The sequence below is a fragment of the Onychomys torridus genome, chromosome 7, assembly GCF_903995425.1.
Source record: "Onychomys torridus chromosome 7, mOncTor1.1, whole genome shotgun sequence".
NCBI classification, from domain to species: Eukaryota; Metazoa; Chordata; class Mammalia; order Rodentia; family Cricetidae; genus Onychomys; species Onychomys torridus.
The window spans coordinates 65,498,460-65,517,727 of NC_050449.1; the positions used below are offsets into that span (position 1 = coordinate 65,498,460).

At 38.5% G+C, this 19,268-nt stretch overlaps 1 protein-coding gene across 8 annotated transcripts in view; it reads right to left on the reverse strand.

Annotated features, from left to right (window-relative positions):
* Positions 1 to 19,268, reverse strand: part of Tcf12 (transcription factor 12) — a 275,275-nt gene that overhangs the window by 68,397 nt on the left and 187,610 nt on the right. For 5 of the 8 annotated variants that reach the window (XM_036192286.1, XM_036192282.1, XM_036192285.1 and 2 more), the window contains 3 exons: positions 10,905 to 11,040; positions 10,508 to 10,555; positions 6,104 to 6,156 (listed from right to left, as the gene is read on the reverse strand). In XM_036192286.1, coding sequence (XP_036048179.1) covers positions 6,104 to 6,156; positions 10,508 to 10,555; positions 10,905 to 11,040 — 237 coding nt within the window. The remainder of the gene's footprint in view (positions 1 to 6,103; positions 6,157 to 10,507; positions 10,556 to 10,904; positions 11,041 to 19,268) is intronic. The other 3 variants (XM_036192284.1, XM_036192287.1, XM_036192283.1) reach the window with 1 other exon arrangement.

Sequence of the window (19,268 nt, forward strand, 5' to 3'; positions counted from 1 at the left end):
TCCTATCTAGTTTAGATGTGTTTGAGACTTAATATTGTCTCTTCGTAGTTCTTGGTCATAGATATTTCAGAGCAATACTCCAGCATTATGTATGGGTCCAGGAGCCTGTGTGGCTTAGGGCACTTCAGAATCTCTCCAACTATCTTGAGATGTCCATACATTTTCAGATTTAATATTAACTAACAATTCACACTAATTAAAAAAAAATGTACGCTGAAATGTTACTAGGAGGCAATGCGCTTGCCTAATACACATTAGAATGGAGCCCTAGGTTTGAACCCCAAACACTAGAAAAAGAAAATAACAATTTCTAAATAGGATTACTAATTCTTTTGTTGTTGTTTAAGAGTGTATCTTTCCACATATACCTCTGGCTGACCTGGTACTCACTATGTAATACAGGCTACTCTCAACGGACAACAATCTTCCTACCTCAGCTTCCTGAATGCTGGGCTAAAAGGTATGAGCCACCATGCCCAACTATAATTACCAATCTTAAGGTCACAGAACTGTACTGCTTCAAAGCAGGAAAAAGTAGTTTACACTGTTATGATTCATGTTGGAAGATGGAGGCTCAGTGAGGGAAATAGGGCCTCTTAGAAAACAAACTTTTCTAAATGGTGGCAAAATACATTTTGAGAGCTTAACTAAGAAATTATAGGAACTACAATGATGTTCAATCAAACAAACAAATAATGAAAAAATACACTCCTGAGAAAATAATAACAATCAGAGTAAATCTAGGCAGCAGATTGTGATTCAGCAAGTTTTCCTTCTAAGTTTCTTTCCTCCCCCTTCCTTTTCCTTTTTAAAAGACTGCTGTGGGATGGTCTTTCTGTATACTGTGAATATGTGTTGCTACTATTGGTTTATAAAAAAGCTGTTTTGGCCTATGGCAAGACAGGATATAACCAGGTGGGAAATTGAAGCAAAGATACAGGGAGAAGAAGGTGGAGTCAGGGCAGATGCCATCCAGCTGCCTAAGGAACAAGATGCCAGCAGACTTGTAACCACGGTCACATGGCAAAGTATAGATGAATAGAAATGGGTTGATTTAAGATGCAAGAGCTAGTTACCAATAAGCCTGAGCCACAGACCATACAGTTTGTAATTAATATTAAACCTGAGTGATTATTTTATAAAAATGGCTACTGCCTGGGTGCGATCAGGTGGGATCGAGAAACTTCAGCCTACAATTGGTGCCCAGACATTTGGCAAAAATTTCCCCATAAAATCTGAGAGCTTAAAAAAAGGTTCTAAAATGAAGCCAAGAACAGCTTCCTATTTCAGGTCTTATTATAGACCGTGGTACAGAGTCTTGTCCCTTGGCTGTGGTTAGTTTCAGTGGTACCATGGTGGATTCCCATGGTCTCTCACAGGCCATGATACAAAGAGGCTTCTCTCAGCTACTGCCTGTGGGCTTGGGACCACAGCCATGGGCTTAAAAACATAGGCATGCTACTTAATACTTGCTGTAGGTTGCCTTTCTGTATGCTGCAAATATGTGTTGCTCTGACTAGTTGATAAATAAAGCTGCATTGGCCTATGGCAGGGCAGGATGGAGCCAGGTGGGAAAGTCCAAGAGAGACAGTGAAAGGAGAAAGGAGAGTTAGAGGAGACAGCAGACTGCTGTCCAAGAAGTAACATGCAATGGGACATAGGTAAAGTCCCAGGACATGTAGTGACACATAGATTTAATACTTATGGGTTGAGTTAAGTTATAAGAGCTAGCTAGTAAGAAGCCTAAGCCATAGGTCATACAGTTGTGTGTTTACTTGGGACCAAGTGGCTGCAGGACTTGGGTGGGAGAGGCTGGTAGGACTGGAGAAATACAGGACCCGGAGAAAAATGGGACTGTGGGTCCAGGTGGGACCAGAGAAACTTCCAGCTACAATACTGCTTCCTAGATTGGGGAGGTAAACATGACTCATTGGTACCTGAGCCATGTTGAAAAGCCGAATGGGTTGGAGCCAGCAGCCAGGGCTGCCACTTCAGTCCCAGCCACGCAGCTTAGCAGTTTAAAAACTTCCGGTCAGGCCAGGCGGTGGTGGTGCATGCCTTTAATCCCAGCACTCGGGAGGCAGAAGCAGGCGGATCTCTGAGTGAGTTCCAGAACAGGCTCCAAAGCTACACAAAAAAACCCCAAAACAAAACAAAACAAAAAAACAAAGAAACAAAACACTTCTGGTCAGAAAAGGATTAAAGATACACAATAAAACAAATTCAGATGGAAAAAACCTCTAAATAGATTACAATGTGTTTAAAAATATACACAGGCTTGGGAGAGAAAAGAAAAAGTCCTTAAAAAAGAAATCTAGTTTAAAAAAAGAGCTATGTAAAGATGGAAAATACACAGAATCTGGACACTGCATATTATTGTATTGTCTTTGTTTTTTTTTTTTTTTTTGTTGTTGTTGTTTTTGTTTTTCTCGAACTCACAGAGATTCACCTGCCTCTGCCTCCTGAGTGCTGGGATTATCATCTTTGACATGCAGTGTGGAGAAGTCCTTCCTCAGCATGTACGAAGGCCTTTGCTTCATCCTCAGTACTCTAAAAACGAACAAGGCTGGCAACCAACCTTAGGTTTAAGATGGAGAATGAGTCAGTGATAGAGCAATTGCCTAACGTGCAGGAGGCCCTTAGCTCAATCCTCTGCACCACAGAAACAAAAATCCCTATGGTTCAGAGTCACAAGTAACTCCTTCTAGGTCATAAAAAAGAAAAGAGGTAAGAACCTAGATAAAAGTGATTATCTACACATGGGGAAATTCTGTGTATCTCTATCTACTACCACACCATCCTTAGATAGTGCTAGTCCTTAAACAACAAAGCCAATTACACAAATCTGCTCAGTAAAAATGAAACTGGAAGAACTGAAATTTATTATACTGAACAAATTTTTGTTTGTTTGTTTGTTTGTTTGTTTTTCGAGACAGGGTTTCTCTGTGTGGCTTTGCGCCTTTCCTGGAACTCGCTTTGGAGACCAGGTTGGCCTCGAACTCACAGAGATCCACCTGGCTCTGCCTCCTGAGTGCTGGGATTAAAGGCATGCGCCACCAACGCCCGGCTTAAACAAAATATTTTTATGAGTAAACCAAGATTTGTAGTTTAATTTTCAAAAGAAAATGGCCTTTCACATTATTTTATACGTTGTGATTGTGGCCCTGTATATAAATTAGGGGAGATTAGTGGCAGAGACTAAACAGAATGCTGATTTAGTGAAATGGCTGACACAGTTCCTCACTCTTAAGAAGTCCTCACATCTAACAAAGTGACACTGAAGCTGGAGAGGCTACTGAATGCACTTCCTTTTGAAATTAAAGAGAGGCTGCCAGGGGAAAAGCTGCCCCAATCCCTACCCGATATCTCAAGACTCCTTTACTTTTTACTTTTATCTTAGCAACAGTCTGATATAGGAAAACTGGTGTTCAGATAAGAGAAAAGGAAGACTAAGGAACCCTCAAAGGCAAAGGAAATCCTTGCCGCCCTGCATTACCATACACACTCTTCCCTGGAAGTCTCTACTCAGAGCAGACCTCCCCAAGACCATGTGTAATCTACAGTGTTCCTCAGCTCCTCCTCTGGGGGAAGGGAGAGGAGTACTTCAGTGAAACTACAAAGTTGAAACTACCATAGGCTCTAGGAATACTTTACTTCCAAATTAAGGCAAACCAATTGTTTGTCACACTTCTGTGCTTTTTACCTGCTAGCCCATTTGAAATCTCAACATTTGGCTGAATTTTTAGTTTTGGAAGCATGATACTCGTTATTCAAATAATCATAAAATAAAATATGCACTCTATGTTCATTTCTGCACCCACTTCTTTTACAACTCACAATGTCAAAAACTGCATATTCAGTATAAGTAGTCAAATAGAAAAAATATTTAATTTTCTTTCTTTATTCTGTTTTTTTTTCTTTTTTTCTTTTTTTCTTTTCTTTTTTGGCTGAGTCTTGCTATAGAGCCCAGGTTGGCCTAAAATATATAGCACTCCTCCAGCTTCAGTCTCCTGCTGCTGAGATCATAGGCACATACACCACTATGCGAACTACTATACACAAACATACATACATATATGTGTATGTCTAAGACAGGGTTTCGCTAATCAGCCCTAGCTGGCCTGGAACTCCCTATGAAAACCAAGCTAGCCTCCAACTTACAGATCTACCTCTAACTCGAGTTTGGATTAAAGATGTATATTAAAGGAGCTAGAAAAGTACAATACTTAATTAAGTTTGGCTTACAAAATTTCTTAATCATTCTCAAAGTTCATCAAAATGCAGTACTGTTCCCTTTCCTGAACATAAAATAATACAGAGAACTATCTCCAAGTAGTAAATGCTGTTATAATTAAAAATGTAAGGACAAAGAAGTCTTCAAAGTCTTATTCCAGGCTCCTTGTCCATTTTGCTCATTTGTTTAAAAATGAAGTAACTATGAAACATGGACAATTATTGCTTTTTTCTAATGTTAGGTCATGAATAAATGTGATAGACTTTTCACTTACTAATTTGTTTTTTAAAGCAATGTGGTTCTACTAATATTAATATGCAATTTAATTTTTATTACTTTCATAGAATTATAAAAATAAATTACAAGAACTCATACTGCTCCATGTTTTAGCAGTTCTGTCTACCTGAATATGATTTCTGTTAGATTATACTACCTACCTACCCTTGCACAGCACACAACTGTTAAAATGTAAATCGCACAACTAATTTTAGCTGCTGCTGAAATTCCTGTCTTTGGGAATAATGCTTTGAGGCATTGTTCATTTTGTTTATCAAGCAGCCATTCAGCCTCTAGTGGGCCCAAATGCTTATGCAAGCAAAAGCTTTAGGATGCTTGCTTCGGCAATTCAGCCTTCCAGGTAGGCTGCAGGTTCAGAGCACAGCTGCCCTATGCTTCTCAAAACTCAGATCCATCTGGAATTGAGTTCCAGAGATTTCAATTCAACTTTTCAAGTATCACACAGAAAGGGGGTGGGGCTGGGAGTGGGGGGGGGGGGAGAAGGAATGCAAACAACCAAAAGAGAATTTCCCTACTTTACCCTTCATAAGAAATCAAAAGCTCTGGCTCCTGCTGCCCCGTCTAGATTGGTACTCATCAAGCAGGGGATTCCATTCAGTCCAAACTCCGATGAGCTGTGACTCATCTGGCAGCACCTGCGCCCATGTGTTAAGTATTGCCCAATAAAAGCCCAACATCCATTTACACAACAAAGAGTGTCCCCTTCAAGGCACAGGGCCTCAATCTAACAGCCTCACTGCCCATTTGTTCTACACAGAGGAAAAAGCCTTTCCCTTCTTCTCACCAGAGGTTTTTAAACTGTGGGTGGATTTATAATGTAAGTTCATCTACAAATACTTCTATTGCTCCAAAGAATAAGTATATTAACAGCACAAACACTCCTACAGTATTAGGTTGCTACAGCCATTAATGATTGTTTTACCAACCTCTTCCAACCTCCCTCATCAAAGCTCTTTATTCTCAAAGGATACATTTTTGAACAAGGAGGGATCAACGAACTAGTTGCGTGAAAGCTTTCCTGATGCTAGACTGAAGTTGGGAAAGGCTTAATGAAGGCTTTAAAATCCACAAGGGCTTCACAATGAACATCTGACTTGGTGATTTATGCATATTAATAACCTCAGTCCTACTGAGGCAAGCTGAGCCGAACATGTCCTCCGAATCTTAATGTCTTTAGCTCCATTGGGATTATTACAAATGTAAATTTCTAAGATTCTCAGCTATTAATCTCTGTCTGTCCTCCTGTTCAGCAACATAATGACTAATTAAACATCAAAAGACCTGCACAGGAGATCTTCTTTGACAGCTACAGGCCTAGTCTTCTTCCCAAGAGGGGAATTCAAATGACAGGGACAGGGAGTGACAGCATGTAAGTAAGCTACAAATCATTGCACAGAAAACGAAAAGCCTAACATTAAGTGTGGATTTATCTCAATCAATGATTTTGTTAAGCAATGAACAGTTACTATGTAAAGTATGCCCACTGGCACGTATCGAATCCATCCTTGTAGCAAGTAAATACTGAATACTTGACATCAATTTATTTAACATCAAGTTAAAAAAAATACTTACAGAAGAAGGCAGGCCAGGAGGCACCTTTCTTACTTTCTTTGCTTGCAAAGGATCTGCATATGGAAAAGAAAATGTTTCATTAGCATTTACACTGTGGAAAAAAGACTTCGAATGAGTAGGAAACAAGTCCCATGCTGTCATCCACCATGTTGCTATCCTTCACGTCCTGCTGCACACTCCCATTTCTACTTTTTTCTCCCACTGCGTGAAGAAGGGGAATACCCTGGTTCTACTAAGTTTGGGAAGGGAACAGCAAAATAAGAAAGGAACCACAACAGCACAAACAAGGAAGGGGACTAAACATGTCTTAAGAGCCTGCTGTGTCATGAGCGTCTAAGTGTTCACGTTTGTCAGTCCACTGTGCAACAGGTCTCCCTAATAGAACACTTCCCTAACAAAGAGACAAATTACACCATATCAACAATTAAGCTTAAAAAAAGAAGGAAGGAAGGAAGGGAGGGAGGGAGGGAGGGAGGGAGGGAGGGAGGGAGGGAGGAAGGAAGGAAAGAAAGAAGGAAAGAAAAAAAGGATTAGGCTTAAAAGCCTATTTTTAAAACTTCCGTATCAAGCTGGGCGGTGGTGGCACATGCCTTTAGTCCCAGCACTTGGGGAGGCAGAAGAAGGCCTATGAGGAGAAGGCCAGCCTGGTCTACAGAGCTACACAGAGAAACCTTGTCTCGAAAAACAAAAACAAAATTAGTATGTAACAGCAAATGCTGTAGTACAACGTACTATGCTAAAAATCTGAAATAAAGTTGAAAGAATGAAAAACTAAGGTTACAGTAACATCAAGACATGCTCCATATGCTATGAAATACAGCCAGTATACACATCTAGTATTACAGGTATTTGCTTTGGAAATGTATGAGTAAAACGGAAACCTCAGCACTACAGTGTAATTTGGACTTTAATTAGAAGTTTGTATACTTTTTTAGGAAATGAACACAGAAAGTATCTCTTACTTTATTTTAAATTGTGAATATCTATGTATGCATGTCTGTTTTTGTATGTGTTCACGCATATATGAGTGCAGGTATATGTTTATGTAGAGGCACCCTTGGAGTCCAAATACAGGACCCGACTCTCTGGAGCGGGAATTCCATACAGAGAGTTAAAAGCCGCCACATGGGTGTGAGACTAAACTTGGGTCATTTTCAAGAGCAGTACATACTCATAATTGTTGAGCCATAGCTCCAGATCCAAAAATTTATTTATAAAATAAATTAATATAAATGAAAATATGACTATTTTCATATGCCTAAGTTGGTATTCTAATTTCATTCATATACAAAATTTATAACTTTTCCATCTTATTTTTTGAAAAGTGATATGCACAGCTTTCCAATCACACACATAAAATGGATCAAATCCAGGATTTTCAGACAGATTCATTACTAGGAAGGCTGATGTGAAAAAACTCCATATTTTTTAAAACTACAGAAATGAGAATGAAATAAGAAAGGCTGTAAATGACAGTATACAATAAAACGTGATTTTTATAAAGACTGAAATTTATTTAAATTTGGTCTGTGGGTTCTCTACAGGTAATATCCCAGAAGGCTGGAAAGCTAAGAAAGCCAACTTTATAAGCCTCATGTAAAAATACTACACCATAAAAAGAGCAGGAAGTATTCATCAGCATGGATATCCTTTCCCCAAGAGGTGGCCCACATCTTTTTAAAACAGAAGTGCCAAAGACAAACAAGATCTGGCATATTCTGTATTTGTAAAACTTATAGCAAAAAGTTGTTCTTGGTGAAGTGTTTCCGCAGTCTACTTCCTTGAGCAAAAGCTACACTTCATACAAAATCAGTCAAGAAAATGCTCTATCGCTTATAGTTATAACAAAGATCTTTCTTTTGTATCTCACATTAGCCACATACGACCACCAGTTTGGGATTCACAGTCTAGTTTGGGGAGAGTAAACTGGCTATATTTAATACAGCAGTCATATGAACCTGGGAAGGTTACTTTTACCTCTTTGTGCTTCAATTCCTTCAGATGCATGAAGGGATGGGGGGCACCACCTCTCCTGTGAGTTTCACATTCTGTGATAATACATGAAACATGCTCATTGCATTGCCTAACATTTGTGACACTTTAATGTTTTTTAAAATGTGTATTGGTGTTTTACCTCCATGGCTGAGTACTACCATGTGTATACAGTGCCCATGGAGAACAGAAGAAAATCTTTGGTCCTCTGAGACTGGAGCTACAGACAGTTGAGAGTCATCCTAGGGGTGCTGGAAATTGACCCAGGTCATCTGGAAGAACAATCAGTGCTCTAAACTGCTGAGCCACCTCTCCTGTCCCACATTTAATAACTTTTAGCCCTTATTAATGCAGACCAAAACAATTACAAATTAGATAGTTGCTACTCTCTAGAATAAAGTACCTAAATGGTTTCAGAAAACACTAATATTGTTGTAGCTCTCTAAAGTTCTTCTAAGCGCTCACATTTTACCAGACAATGCAATGCCAAGGAGAGGCCAAGATTGGGGACAGCAATGGGCAGCATGAAAATAATCTACTAACAGGTATCCACACAGGAAATGGATAGGATTCCTCCAAGTATCAAGAGAAACATTATATACTGCATTCCATTTGGGGTCCTCATTTGTAATCTAATTTTAACATTATAACCTCACAGAGTTTTGAAAAGATACACTAGATAAGCAATAGTATCTATAACATAATCAAATAGAAATGAAGTTTGAATTCATGGAAAACTTGAGTTTTTATCCTGGATTTTAACAGAATGTATCTCCATTCTTTTCTACCTATTCAATAGTTTTTTTTAGTAGTAGCACATTGGCAGGGATTAGCTAGTTGTTCCTACAGTGTGTGCACAGAGTCTAGAAGACAGTCCTGTAGACCAACACAATACAGACTCAATTGAGGCCTCTACTGGGTTAACTCAACAGGTGCTCAAGCAGAGCATAGATGGACATTGTTAGTAACAAAAAGAATGCTGGTCTAAACCACCAGGGCTGATCCTAATAGCACCCATACGTATTACATGATCATGCTCCCATGAAAAAAAGATACCAGAATTTTCTTCTGAATGCAGCAATCCATCACTGTGTCCTTTCTATGTACCTCATTCATTCTTTAGACCTTGAGACTAAGAATATATGGCTTGACAGGAGGTAGATATATATTAGCTTGAGGCAGTCAACAAATATTTGTGCAATCAGGAATTATAGTACATTTTACTTTGGTTTACATTTACTTTAGGAGCTGGTCTTCCTTTATTATAAACATGTTTTACAACTTTAATTTTCACTTGAAACACTGATTAGGTGAATGTACTGATTCCACTGTATACGGTCATGTCAGTAAGCTAAGTGCTTGTTAATTTTATCTCAATTTCAAAGGAAAAGTACAGAATAGAAGTAACCAGTATGCAAACTGTGGTGATATTTTACTTGTGATCTAACAAATAAAGCTTGCCTGAAGTTCAGAGTGCTACACAAACAAACAACAACAGAAAATCCACTGGACTGAAACTCATAAAAACCTTAAAATTTATCCCAGGTGAGCAACTTACTATTATGTATGTGGCATCTTTTGAACCTTAGTTTTTATGCTAAATTCATGACCAAAGTCATGGACTAGAAGGACTATTTTATTTTAATTTACTGACAGGAATTTATAAAACCATTTTGCAAACCAGTCAGTACTATTTTCATTTTAATTAAAAACTAGGTGTTAATAATAGGACATAAAATTACCAGGTAAGAAAATACTTGCTAGCTGAAAGAAGAAAAATTGGCTAAATTCTCTCATGAAACAAAATATTAAACTGTTTTCTTAAAATTTGTTAAAATTATGGTTTAACATAGATGCCTACACAAGACCTGAAAAAAAACGACAACATCAATAGACATGCCAACATGGAAGGGGAAACCTTGAGGGCGTCTACTCTAAACAAAGGACTGGGAATGCCGAGAGCAAGAGAAACGGTCCCCATGGGCAGAGTTATCAAATACTACATGGCCAGCTATCAGGTTATACACATAAGGGAATATTATACAGTCTGAGCAGGTTATATTTATATATTTAGGAATAATCATATAAAACAACAATTAGGCAACAAGGCAATGAACTTGAGAGCAAGTTAGGGCTACATGGGATGGGGTTGAAGAAAAGGGAAGAGCGATGTAATTGTAATGTCAAAAAATTATTATAAATAAAAGTATGGCTACAAGAGGCTCTAAAAACATAGTACTATATATCTACCACACTGCTCATATTGATGAATATTATGGTTTAAATATTAAATTGTCAAACAAGACTATAGTTAGCTAAAACTTGAATACAAAGTAGATGAGTTCTTTACAACAGTGGCAGCTCTGACAACTTCATTATGTATCTAATGCATACAGGATGAGTATCCCTTACCTGAAATGCTTGTGGCCAGATGTGTTCTAGTCTTCAGATCTGGACTATCTGTATAAACATAATGCAGTATCTTGGGGGCAGAACCCACATGAAAAGATTAAGTTCATTTATGTTTCATATACACCTTATTTACATAGTCCAAGGTTAATTTCATACAAGTGTGCTTCATGGCTGTGGCCCATCTCAGGAAGTCAGTCATGAAATTTTCTATGATATAATGTCAGTATTCGATAGGTTTCATATTTTAGAGCACTTTGGATCTTAGATTTTAGATTAGGAATACTCAGCCTGTATATTACTTGTATGTAGATATACCTTGATATCCAAATGATGACCAAGAACAGACTAAGGAAGTGGGACATCTGAGAGACGGGATTTTCTGTGTCAAAACACTCACCTAGAGCTACAGAGTCATGGAGTGGTCTTCTCCTAGAACTTGTGGCAGAGAATGAGTAGTATGGTGTTCCAGGTTTTCCTGAAGAAGACAGCTGTGCTGGGCTCCCAATTCCTAGATCTTGTCTCAGGAGACTAGACTATAAAACAAGGCCAAGGAAACATGTCATGTTGCTGCTAATGACCAAGCTCACTTTTGAATTACTGACAGTACCTTTATACAATGCCTTAAAATTTAGAAGTAATCAATAAGTACTTTTTAAATTCAATTGGTCACTGGTTTTAAACTCTTCTTTTTCTTCACCCTTCCCTTGTCTGCCTTTTGTTGTTGTTGTTGTTGTTTTGTTTTGTTTTGAGACAGTTTGTGTATAGCCCTGGCTGTCCTCAAACTCAAGAGATCCACTTGCCCCTGAGTACTGGGATTAAAGATGTGTGCCACTATACCCAGCTCCCTTGCCTACATTTTAGTAATAATGTAGACTCATTAATCTCAGGGGTGAAATATATTTTGGTGAGTATGTGATTATATCCTTTAATTATAGGAATACTTTTGAAAGTGGTTGCCTGCACTTTGCTTGAAGGCTTTCACACAGAAGCTGATTGTTTTCTTTCCTTTTCTTTTTGGATACTCTTACCATTTTGAAGAGTTGCCATATTTATAAGACTAATCTCTCTTGCTTTGTTTCATGACAAGGAAGGGGATGCCCTTCCTCCTCATCCCACATGGTCTACTAGACTCTCTTTCACTTTGTTAAGTTTCTTATAAAATGGCACAGAGCACAATGCCTCAGATGCTTTACGGGACATACCACCCACCTAAGATGTGCCACATGTAACTTGGATTCTCTGACAAAAATGTTATCTTGTTGTATTGTATTTGACCAATAATACTTATCCATCTACCCCTGTTGTCTTAAGATTTGAAATCTGAAATGATATGAAGCATATATGCTAGGTTTCCAAATGTCTAGGCATCCAAAATGTAAGTAAGAAATCCATCAAGAGGACAAAAGTGAGGGAGAGAGCATGGGTCCATTGCTGGAATTCAGAGAGTCAGCAGCCCTAACCTAAAGCACTGATTTGGGATCTCATCATCGCAAACAAAATGAGGTCATAGTTGGCAGAACTTGGGTCTGAGATTTCTGGCAGCTGGTATGAAAACTATCATACCAATGTGAGACAAGAAAGGGAAGTGGGGCTGGAGAGATGGCTCAGTGGTTAAGAGCACTGACTGCTCTTCCAGAGGTCAATTCCCAGCAACCACATGGTGGCTCACAACCACTTGTAATGAGACCTGGCGCCCTCTTCTGGCCGGCAGAGACACATGCAGGCAGAATACTGTACACATACTAAATAAATAAATAAAGAAAGAAAGAAAGAAAGAAAAGAAAAAGAAAGGGAAAGTGACTTCATTGGAGTAGGGTGGTGAAAAGGATGCTTTCAGGCATGAGAAAACAACTCCTCCAGCTTATTACTACTCTCCCGGTATATGCTTAATACTTTACTGTCATCTTCATGCTCTTAGTACCGAGAGTCATCACTTGGTAAAGGAACAAACTCACTCCAGTCAGAAAGAGTGAGCAGAACCTGGGAAGAGCAGCCACTGTACTCTAGTCACAGCCTTCATTCTACTAGTCAAGAAAAACTAAGTCACATGATTTTTCTTACTGTTACAGCACTTTAGAATTCACACACCATAAAATTAACTGTTGTTTCCTAGCAGTGGGACTCAATATACTGATCATGTACAACCATTAGCTCCAGATGACTGCCTGAAGGACACTCCACAGCCCTACAGCAGTCATCTCTTTCCTCTTCTGCTCACACACACTAAGCAAGAACTCCTTATTTCATTTTCCTCAGTCTATGGCAACCACTATTCTGCTTTCTGCCTCTGTGGATTCACCTATCCTGGTTATTCCACGTAAATGTAATCTTCTACACATGCCTTATTTTACTTAGTATGATAGTTCTGAAGTTCATTCATCTTGTGTGTTGGAGGTGGGGAGGGGGTACGTGTGAGTGTAGGTGGCAGTGGAGTCCAGAAGAGGATATGGAATCCCCTGGAGCTGGAGCTGAAGTTAAAGGTAGTGGTGAGCCACCCGATTTGAGCACCAGGAACTGAACTTGGGTCTTCTGCAAGAGCAGGATATGCTCTTGACCACTGAGCCATCTCTACTAGTTTAGAGCCTCTGACAGTATTAGAGCCTTTAGCTCTAATAGTTTTATCCCTTAAGCATTTCTAAAGAAAAGGTCAAATTGTCTGCAAATACCTTACCAATTGGTTTTATCATGAAAATGTAGTTTTTTGTTTGTTTTTGAGCAGGTGTGGTACAGTCCCAATGCAGTTCTAGCTGGGCTGAAACCTGCTATATAAGCCAAGCTGCCTGCCTTGACTTTCAAAGTGCTGGGATTTAAAGTCTGTGCAGAAGTACTAGATTTTTGTTAGATGCACCCCCCACCACTACCCCACTGGTTGCCTGATTCTGTGGTTTTTTTCTTCACATATTACTCTGGTAAGTTACACTGATCAATTTTCCTATGTTGAGCCATTGTTGTATTCCTTGGGCAAACTTACTTGGTCATGTCTAACCCTCACACTGCAGTCATCAGTGTGTTAGCATTCTATGAATGATTTTTGTATCGATATTCAAATGGATAATGTTCTGCAAGTTCACTTTCCTTGTGGTGTCTGTGGCTCTGGTATCAGTACAATGCTGCTCCTAAAGAAGGAAGGAAGTGTTTCAGAAGCAGTAGCCTCATTAACTACACTTTATTGGAAAAGGCTTTGGCTCTGGGCCTTCCCTAATTGCAAAGACTTCTATTACTGATTCTCTTATTTTTCTGTTTTAAGTCTGAGCCAGCCTTGACAGTGTGTGTTTGTAAGAATTTGTTCATTTCACCCAGAATATGTATTGGCATGTAATTGCTTGTGGTATCTACTTCTACTTCTTATTTTCATGAAGCCAGTAGCAATGTGACCCTTTCACTTCTGATTTAACTTATTATTTAACAATCTAGGTATATATTAATTTTGTTGATCTTTTCAATGAGCCAACTTCTAATCCTTTTAAAGATAAGGTATTGCATATAATCCATGCTTGTCTAGAACTTACTATATAGACCAGGCAGGACTCAATTCTGCAATTCTGCTAAGCCTCTTCCATGCTGGTGACCATACCTCACTAAGGACCAATTTTTGACTTTGCTGATTTCCTCTGTCTTCTAGTCTCTTGTGTTTATGTCTGCTCTTATCTTTACAGTCCCGTCCCCTGTCCCCCCACTTCACTCCCCCACTTTCAGTTTGGTCTGTTTTTCTTTCGTTCTAGTTTCTTTTTAATTAATTATGTTATATGTATGGGTGTTTGGTCTGCAAGTATGTTTGTGTACCATGTACATGCCTTGCACGTATGGAGGCCAGCAGAGGATATCAGATACCCCAGACTAGAGTTACAGGTAGTTGTGAGGCACTATGTGAGTACTGGGACTCAAATTAGGGTCCTCTGCAAGACCAACCAGTGCTCTGAGCCACATTCCAGCCTCCTCCCCCTTTTCTAGTTTCTAAAACTGGAAACTCAGGGTCCTGATTTGAGAGTTGCCTTCTGTGGTTTTTGACAGTTGGAACTGCTATGTGCCAAAGGCAGCCTTGAGCTTGTCATTGTTTTCTTCAGTCCTTAGGAGGGATATACAGGAATGTATACAGCTGTACAAGGCTGACCTACTTCCTTTCTGTCCAAGTGCTTCTGCTATGAATGTGCCTCTGGTTATCACCTTTGCTGTATCTCCTACATTTGCCATGCTGTCTTTACTCACCTGGTATGTCAACTTTATAGCTCATGTGACAATGCCCCAGCATGTATGAAACACAGTACTAAATCAGTCAAAAGCTGTCTGTATAACTTTCAAAAATAGTCTTAAGAACAGTGTTTGCTAGGCAGTGGTAGCACATGTCTTTTATCCCAGCACTCAGGAGGCAGAGGCAGGTGGATCTCTGTGAGTTCAAGGCTAGCCTGGTGTACAGAGCAAGTTCCAGGACAGCCAGAACGGTTACAAGACCAAAACAAAAACAAACAAACAAAAAAAAGAACATAGTGTTCTTCAGATTCCTCAAAAAGCAAATTCTTTTCAGCCAGAGCTTATGTTATTTTTTTTTAATGAAGTAGGCCAGTGAATAGTTTTAATTACCAGATATTATGGTACGTGAATAAAAAGATGATATAGTACCAATGTAATTATTTAGCATCAATTATAAATTCCAACAGATACAACAGTCAATGGAGAGAAAGGGGTAATCAGACACAAAAGGAGAAATAATCTACCTTAAAATCAGTTCCATAAGCGATGATAAAAAGGGAGAAAATGAACAATTTAAATGTAAACATCACACATAGACGTATCTTCTAGTCACACAACAAATCCTTAGCTATGAATCTTCAAATGTTCTGTCTACAAGCGGGAACCTCGAAGTATTTGTCTTCCACAGACGTTATACAGAAATTTTAGTCGCCACATCTGTTTTGTTTTTTATTTTGCCTTTGACAGGCAGATGCAACATTCTTTAAATAGCAATATCAGAATATATGAAACATATGATCTCCACATGCTTGAAAGCACAGGTTATGCACCTTGAAAATTCTTTTAATAGGTGTGCTCATTGCCAGACTGACTGCCACTGATAATTCTGTCTGACATGGAAGGAAGAGGAAGCTGTTCATTGAACATATAAAATAAATACATAAGAGACAGACATGAATATTCTCTTATCAGACCTTTTGCTATACAAATTCATATTGAAACAATCTTTTTATTCATTAAAAATGCATGTGTGTGAGTGTTTTGCCTGCATGTATGTATGTGCACCACATGCATCCCTAGTGCCTTCGAAGCTCAGAAGGGAATTGTCAGACCCTCTGGAATTGGAGTTACAGGTGTTGAGTGGTGCTGGTAAATGAATTCACGTAGTCTATAAGAGCACCAAGTGTTCTTAACTGTTGAACCATCTCTACAGAGCCTTAATTTAAAGAAAAAAAACCTGATATCTATATATAATTGTGTGTGTGTGTGTGTGTGTGTGTGTGTGTGTGTGTGTGATGAGCGTGCAAATGTCATGGTACATTGACTTTGTGAAGCTGGTTTTCTCCTTCTACCCTTATGTGGGTTCCATGTACCAAACTTGGGTGGGGTTACCAGGCTTGCTTATCATGTACTTTTATTTGCTGAACTATCTCATTGGCCTCCTGCTATATAAACTTTTTACAAGCATGTAAAATAATGATTTATATTAAGGGTCAACAAGTGACATTCTGCCAGTCAAACTGGTCTTGTGTCTGAAATTACTTTCAATTAAACACAGTCCTGCTGATGATTTCTGTAGTAGCTATGACCTTTCATGTTACAGTGAAAGAGATGAGCATCATAGCAGATGACCAGTCTGGCAAGCCTAGAGTCCAGCTCTCTAGCCCTTTATAGAACATGTTCTTTGACCCTAATTTGAGGCCTCAATGGTGGGTTAAAAAGCTCAGTTCAGAAAGATCTGTTTGCCTACATAATAAACACACACACACACACACACACACACACACACACACACACACACCCAATGGACAAACTTGCACATAAGTAAAATTTGGCCATCTTCGTGGGGATGTCTAGATGGTCACAGTAAAAGAGCACAACATGTCATAAATGATGAAGAGGAAAGTGCATTTTCATGTTTGTATAAGAAGACCAAATAAATATACTAATGTCCTAGAAAACACAAAGGCAAAGTAGCCATCTATGTTCAAAACCTGATTGTGACACTGGGAAAATGGTTTACATGAACCAATCTTTCCTCTTCTCTCCATGCATGCATTACCAGCAGCCCTAGGAAGAGCAAGGCTTAACAGTGTCTATGTATGGAGGAACATTCTTTTCATTTTCCCCTTTCTTCTGTAAAGTACCGTGTGTTTATCTTTATGTATGAAGAAATAAGATAAATAGTACTCTAATTTTCTATATCTTAATCATAATATTTTTTGTCCCATGTAATGGTGTGAGGTTTCAAAAGACCTGGTCTACCCTAAATTCAAGCTTGTTGGATTGTAACTCCCAATGGCTAAAGTCAAACTAGATGAGGAGAAAAGAGACAGAGGTGGCAAACCACTGCAGGAGAGAAAACAATTAAGAATATGAAACCAGTCAGGCTGTAGAGCACACCTTTAATTCCAGCACTCAGGAGACAAGGCAGGCAGATCTCTGAGTTTCAGGCCAGCCTGGTCTATAGAGCGAGTTCCAGGACAGGCTCCAAAGCTACACAGCAAAACCTTGTCTCAAAAAACAAAACAAAAACCAAACCAAACCAAACCAAACAAACAAACAGTCTGAGGCCAGAGAATATACTCAATCTGTATTAGCCTCAATCAAGAACAGAAAAACAACACATGTTCTCCCATGATTCTGTGTGTACAGAGTACATATAGAATTCATACACACACTGAAAAATGAAATATTAACTGATGAATCTTGATGAAGAATCATACTCTTATTTACCTTTTCTTTGGGTCTTAACTGTTTCAAAATAAAAGACTTGAGAAAATAATAATAATAATAAACAATACCAAAGACTCACTATTGGCATTTCCAAATGTACCATCTCAGTTATCACTTATAGCAGCTTATCTAGGCCAGTTGAGAGAGCCTCTTCCTTCACACAAGACTCCTAAAGTCCAGGAATCTCATTAACATACACAAAGATGTTAGCTTGAAAGCAACTGGAGTAATTTCTAACTCGCTCTGTGGTCTAAATCCTCAGGCTGAGTTATCTATGGAGGACACACTGGGAGACTTTGGAAATGTGTACCGGCTACCTGATGAGAAAGACAAAAGAAATTTACAGGGAAAAAAAGATTGCTTGTTATTATCTAGTGTTGATAGACCTTTTCCTCCACTACACACAAACCCAGACAGGAAATGCCCTATCTTCTTGTTTCACCATGATTACTGATGCTAAAAACATACAGAAGCTGTTACTTCACTCCGCTGTCTAAATCAGCGCAATAATTATTTCTGCGTTTTTAAACTGTTATGACTCACATGAGTAAGCCAAGTAAACACAGTGGAGGGTGTTTCCTTAACACTTCAGATCATTAACTTATTCTGTTAACTAAATAGACCACTTCAGCACTGAAAGAAATAAAGACCAAGTTTAGGACATAATTTCATGCGAAAGGTCCTGACAATAAATAAAACCAATGGAAAATACACCTAAAAAATTAGAACAAAATTACAAAAGCCTTACATTTTGATATTATACCAATAACAAAATCATACAATTTCCCTTATTTGTTTCCTTAAACATGTAGCTATCACCAAAGCAAATATAATAAACTATTACACTTTTATTCTCCTAAATTAAAATTAGATAGCAGCTCATATTATTGACTTTTCTGTGTGCTTTAAAATAAGCGAGAAGCACTATTGATTAACACTGATCTTGGCCTAGAGCGTCTTAAGCAGAAAGAGTATTAATGTCCAGAGGACAGAGAAGCAGGTAAACCAGTTTTGTCCATACAAGCTGCTTATTCAGGGCAGAATTAGTACTCTAACAAGACAGTACTCATTTCTTTACTCAGGGAAGAATTAGTACTCTGAATAAGACAGTACTCATCTCTTTACTCAGGGCAGAATTAGTACTCTGAACAAGACAGTACTCATTTCTTTACTCAGGGCAGAATTAGTACTCTGAACAAGACAGTACTCATTTCTTTAACACTGCTAGAAAAATCCTTTCACAGTCCTCCAGAACTTCATCTGTAAAAAGATACTGAATAATGAGTAACACTCAATGAAAAAGCAGCCTTTCTAAGTCATACAGAAAGCCTCTAGGCTGTAACATTTTGAATTATAAATGACAAAACAGTAACCAAAAAGACTAATTTATTTATAAAGAACTTTACTAATCTATATGAGATACATCTCTAACGTTTCTCTTCCTGTTCACAGGCAAGAGTCACCTTGGCTCTCAAATGTGAACTTAAGAAAGCTCTTTAGTTTGAGTATGACCTGAAAGTCACAGAAAGGAATAAAGTAGTGAACCTGGCCAACATAATTCATTAATGTGAACTCTTTTAGACTGGAAAAAAGTATAAATGTGATTTTATAGGAAAGAAGATTTATGCAAAACAGTAGCAAAAAGGATCTGGAGTCAGACAGCTGTAATATGGGCATTTTTTTTAACTTTACAGGGAAAACATTGCAGATGGTAAATGTATCCTTGCCTTTTCAGACTATTTTTACCATTGAATGGATTGGTGTAAAAACTTACTAAATATATTCAAATCTATTTCTAGCTTCAGATTAAATAAGGGCCTAATTAACTCTAGGTCAA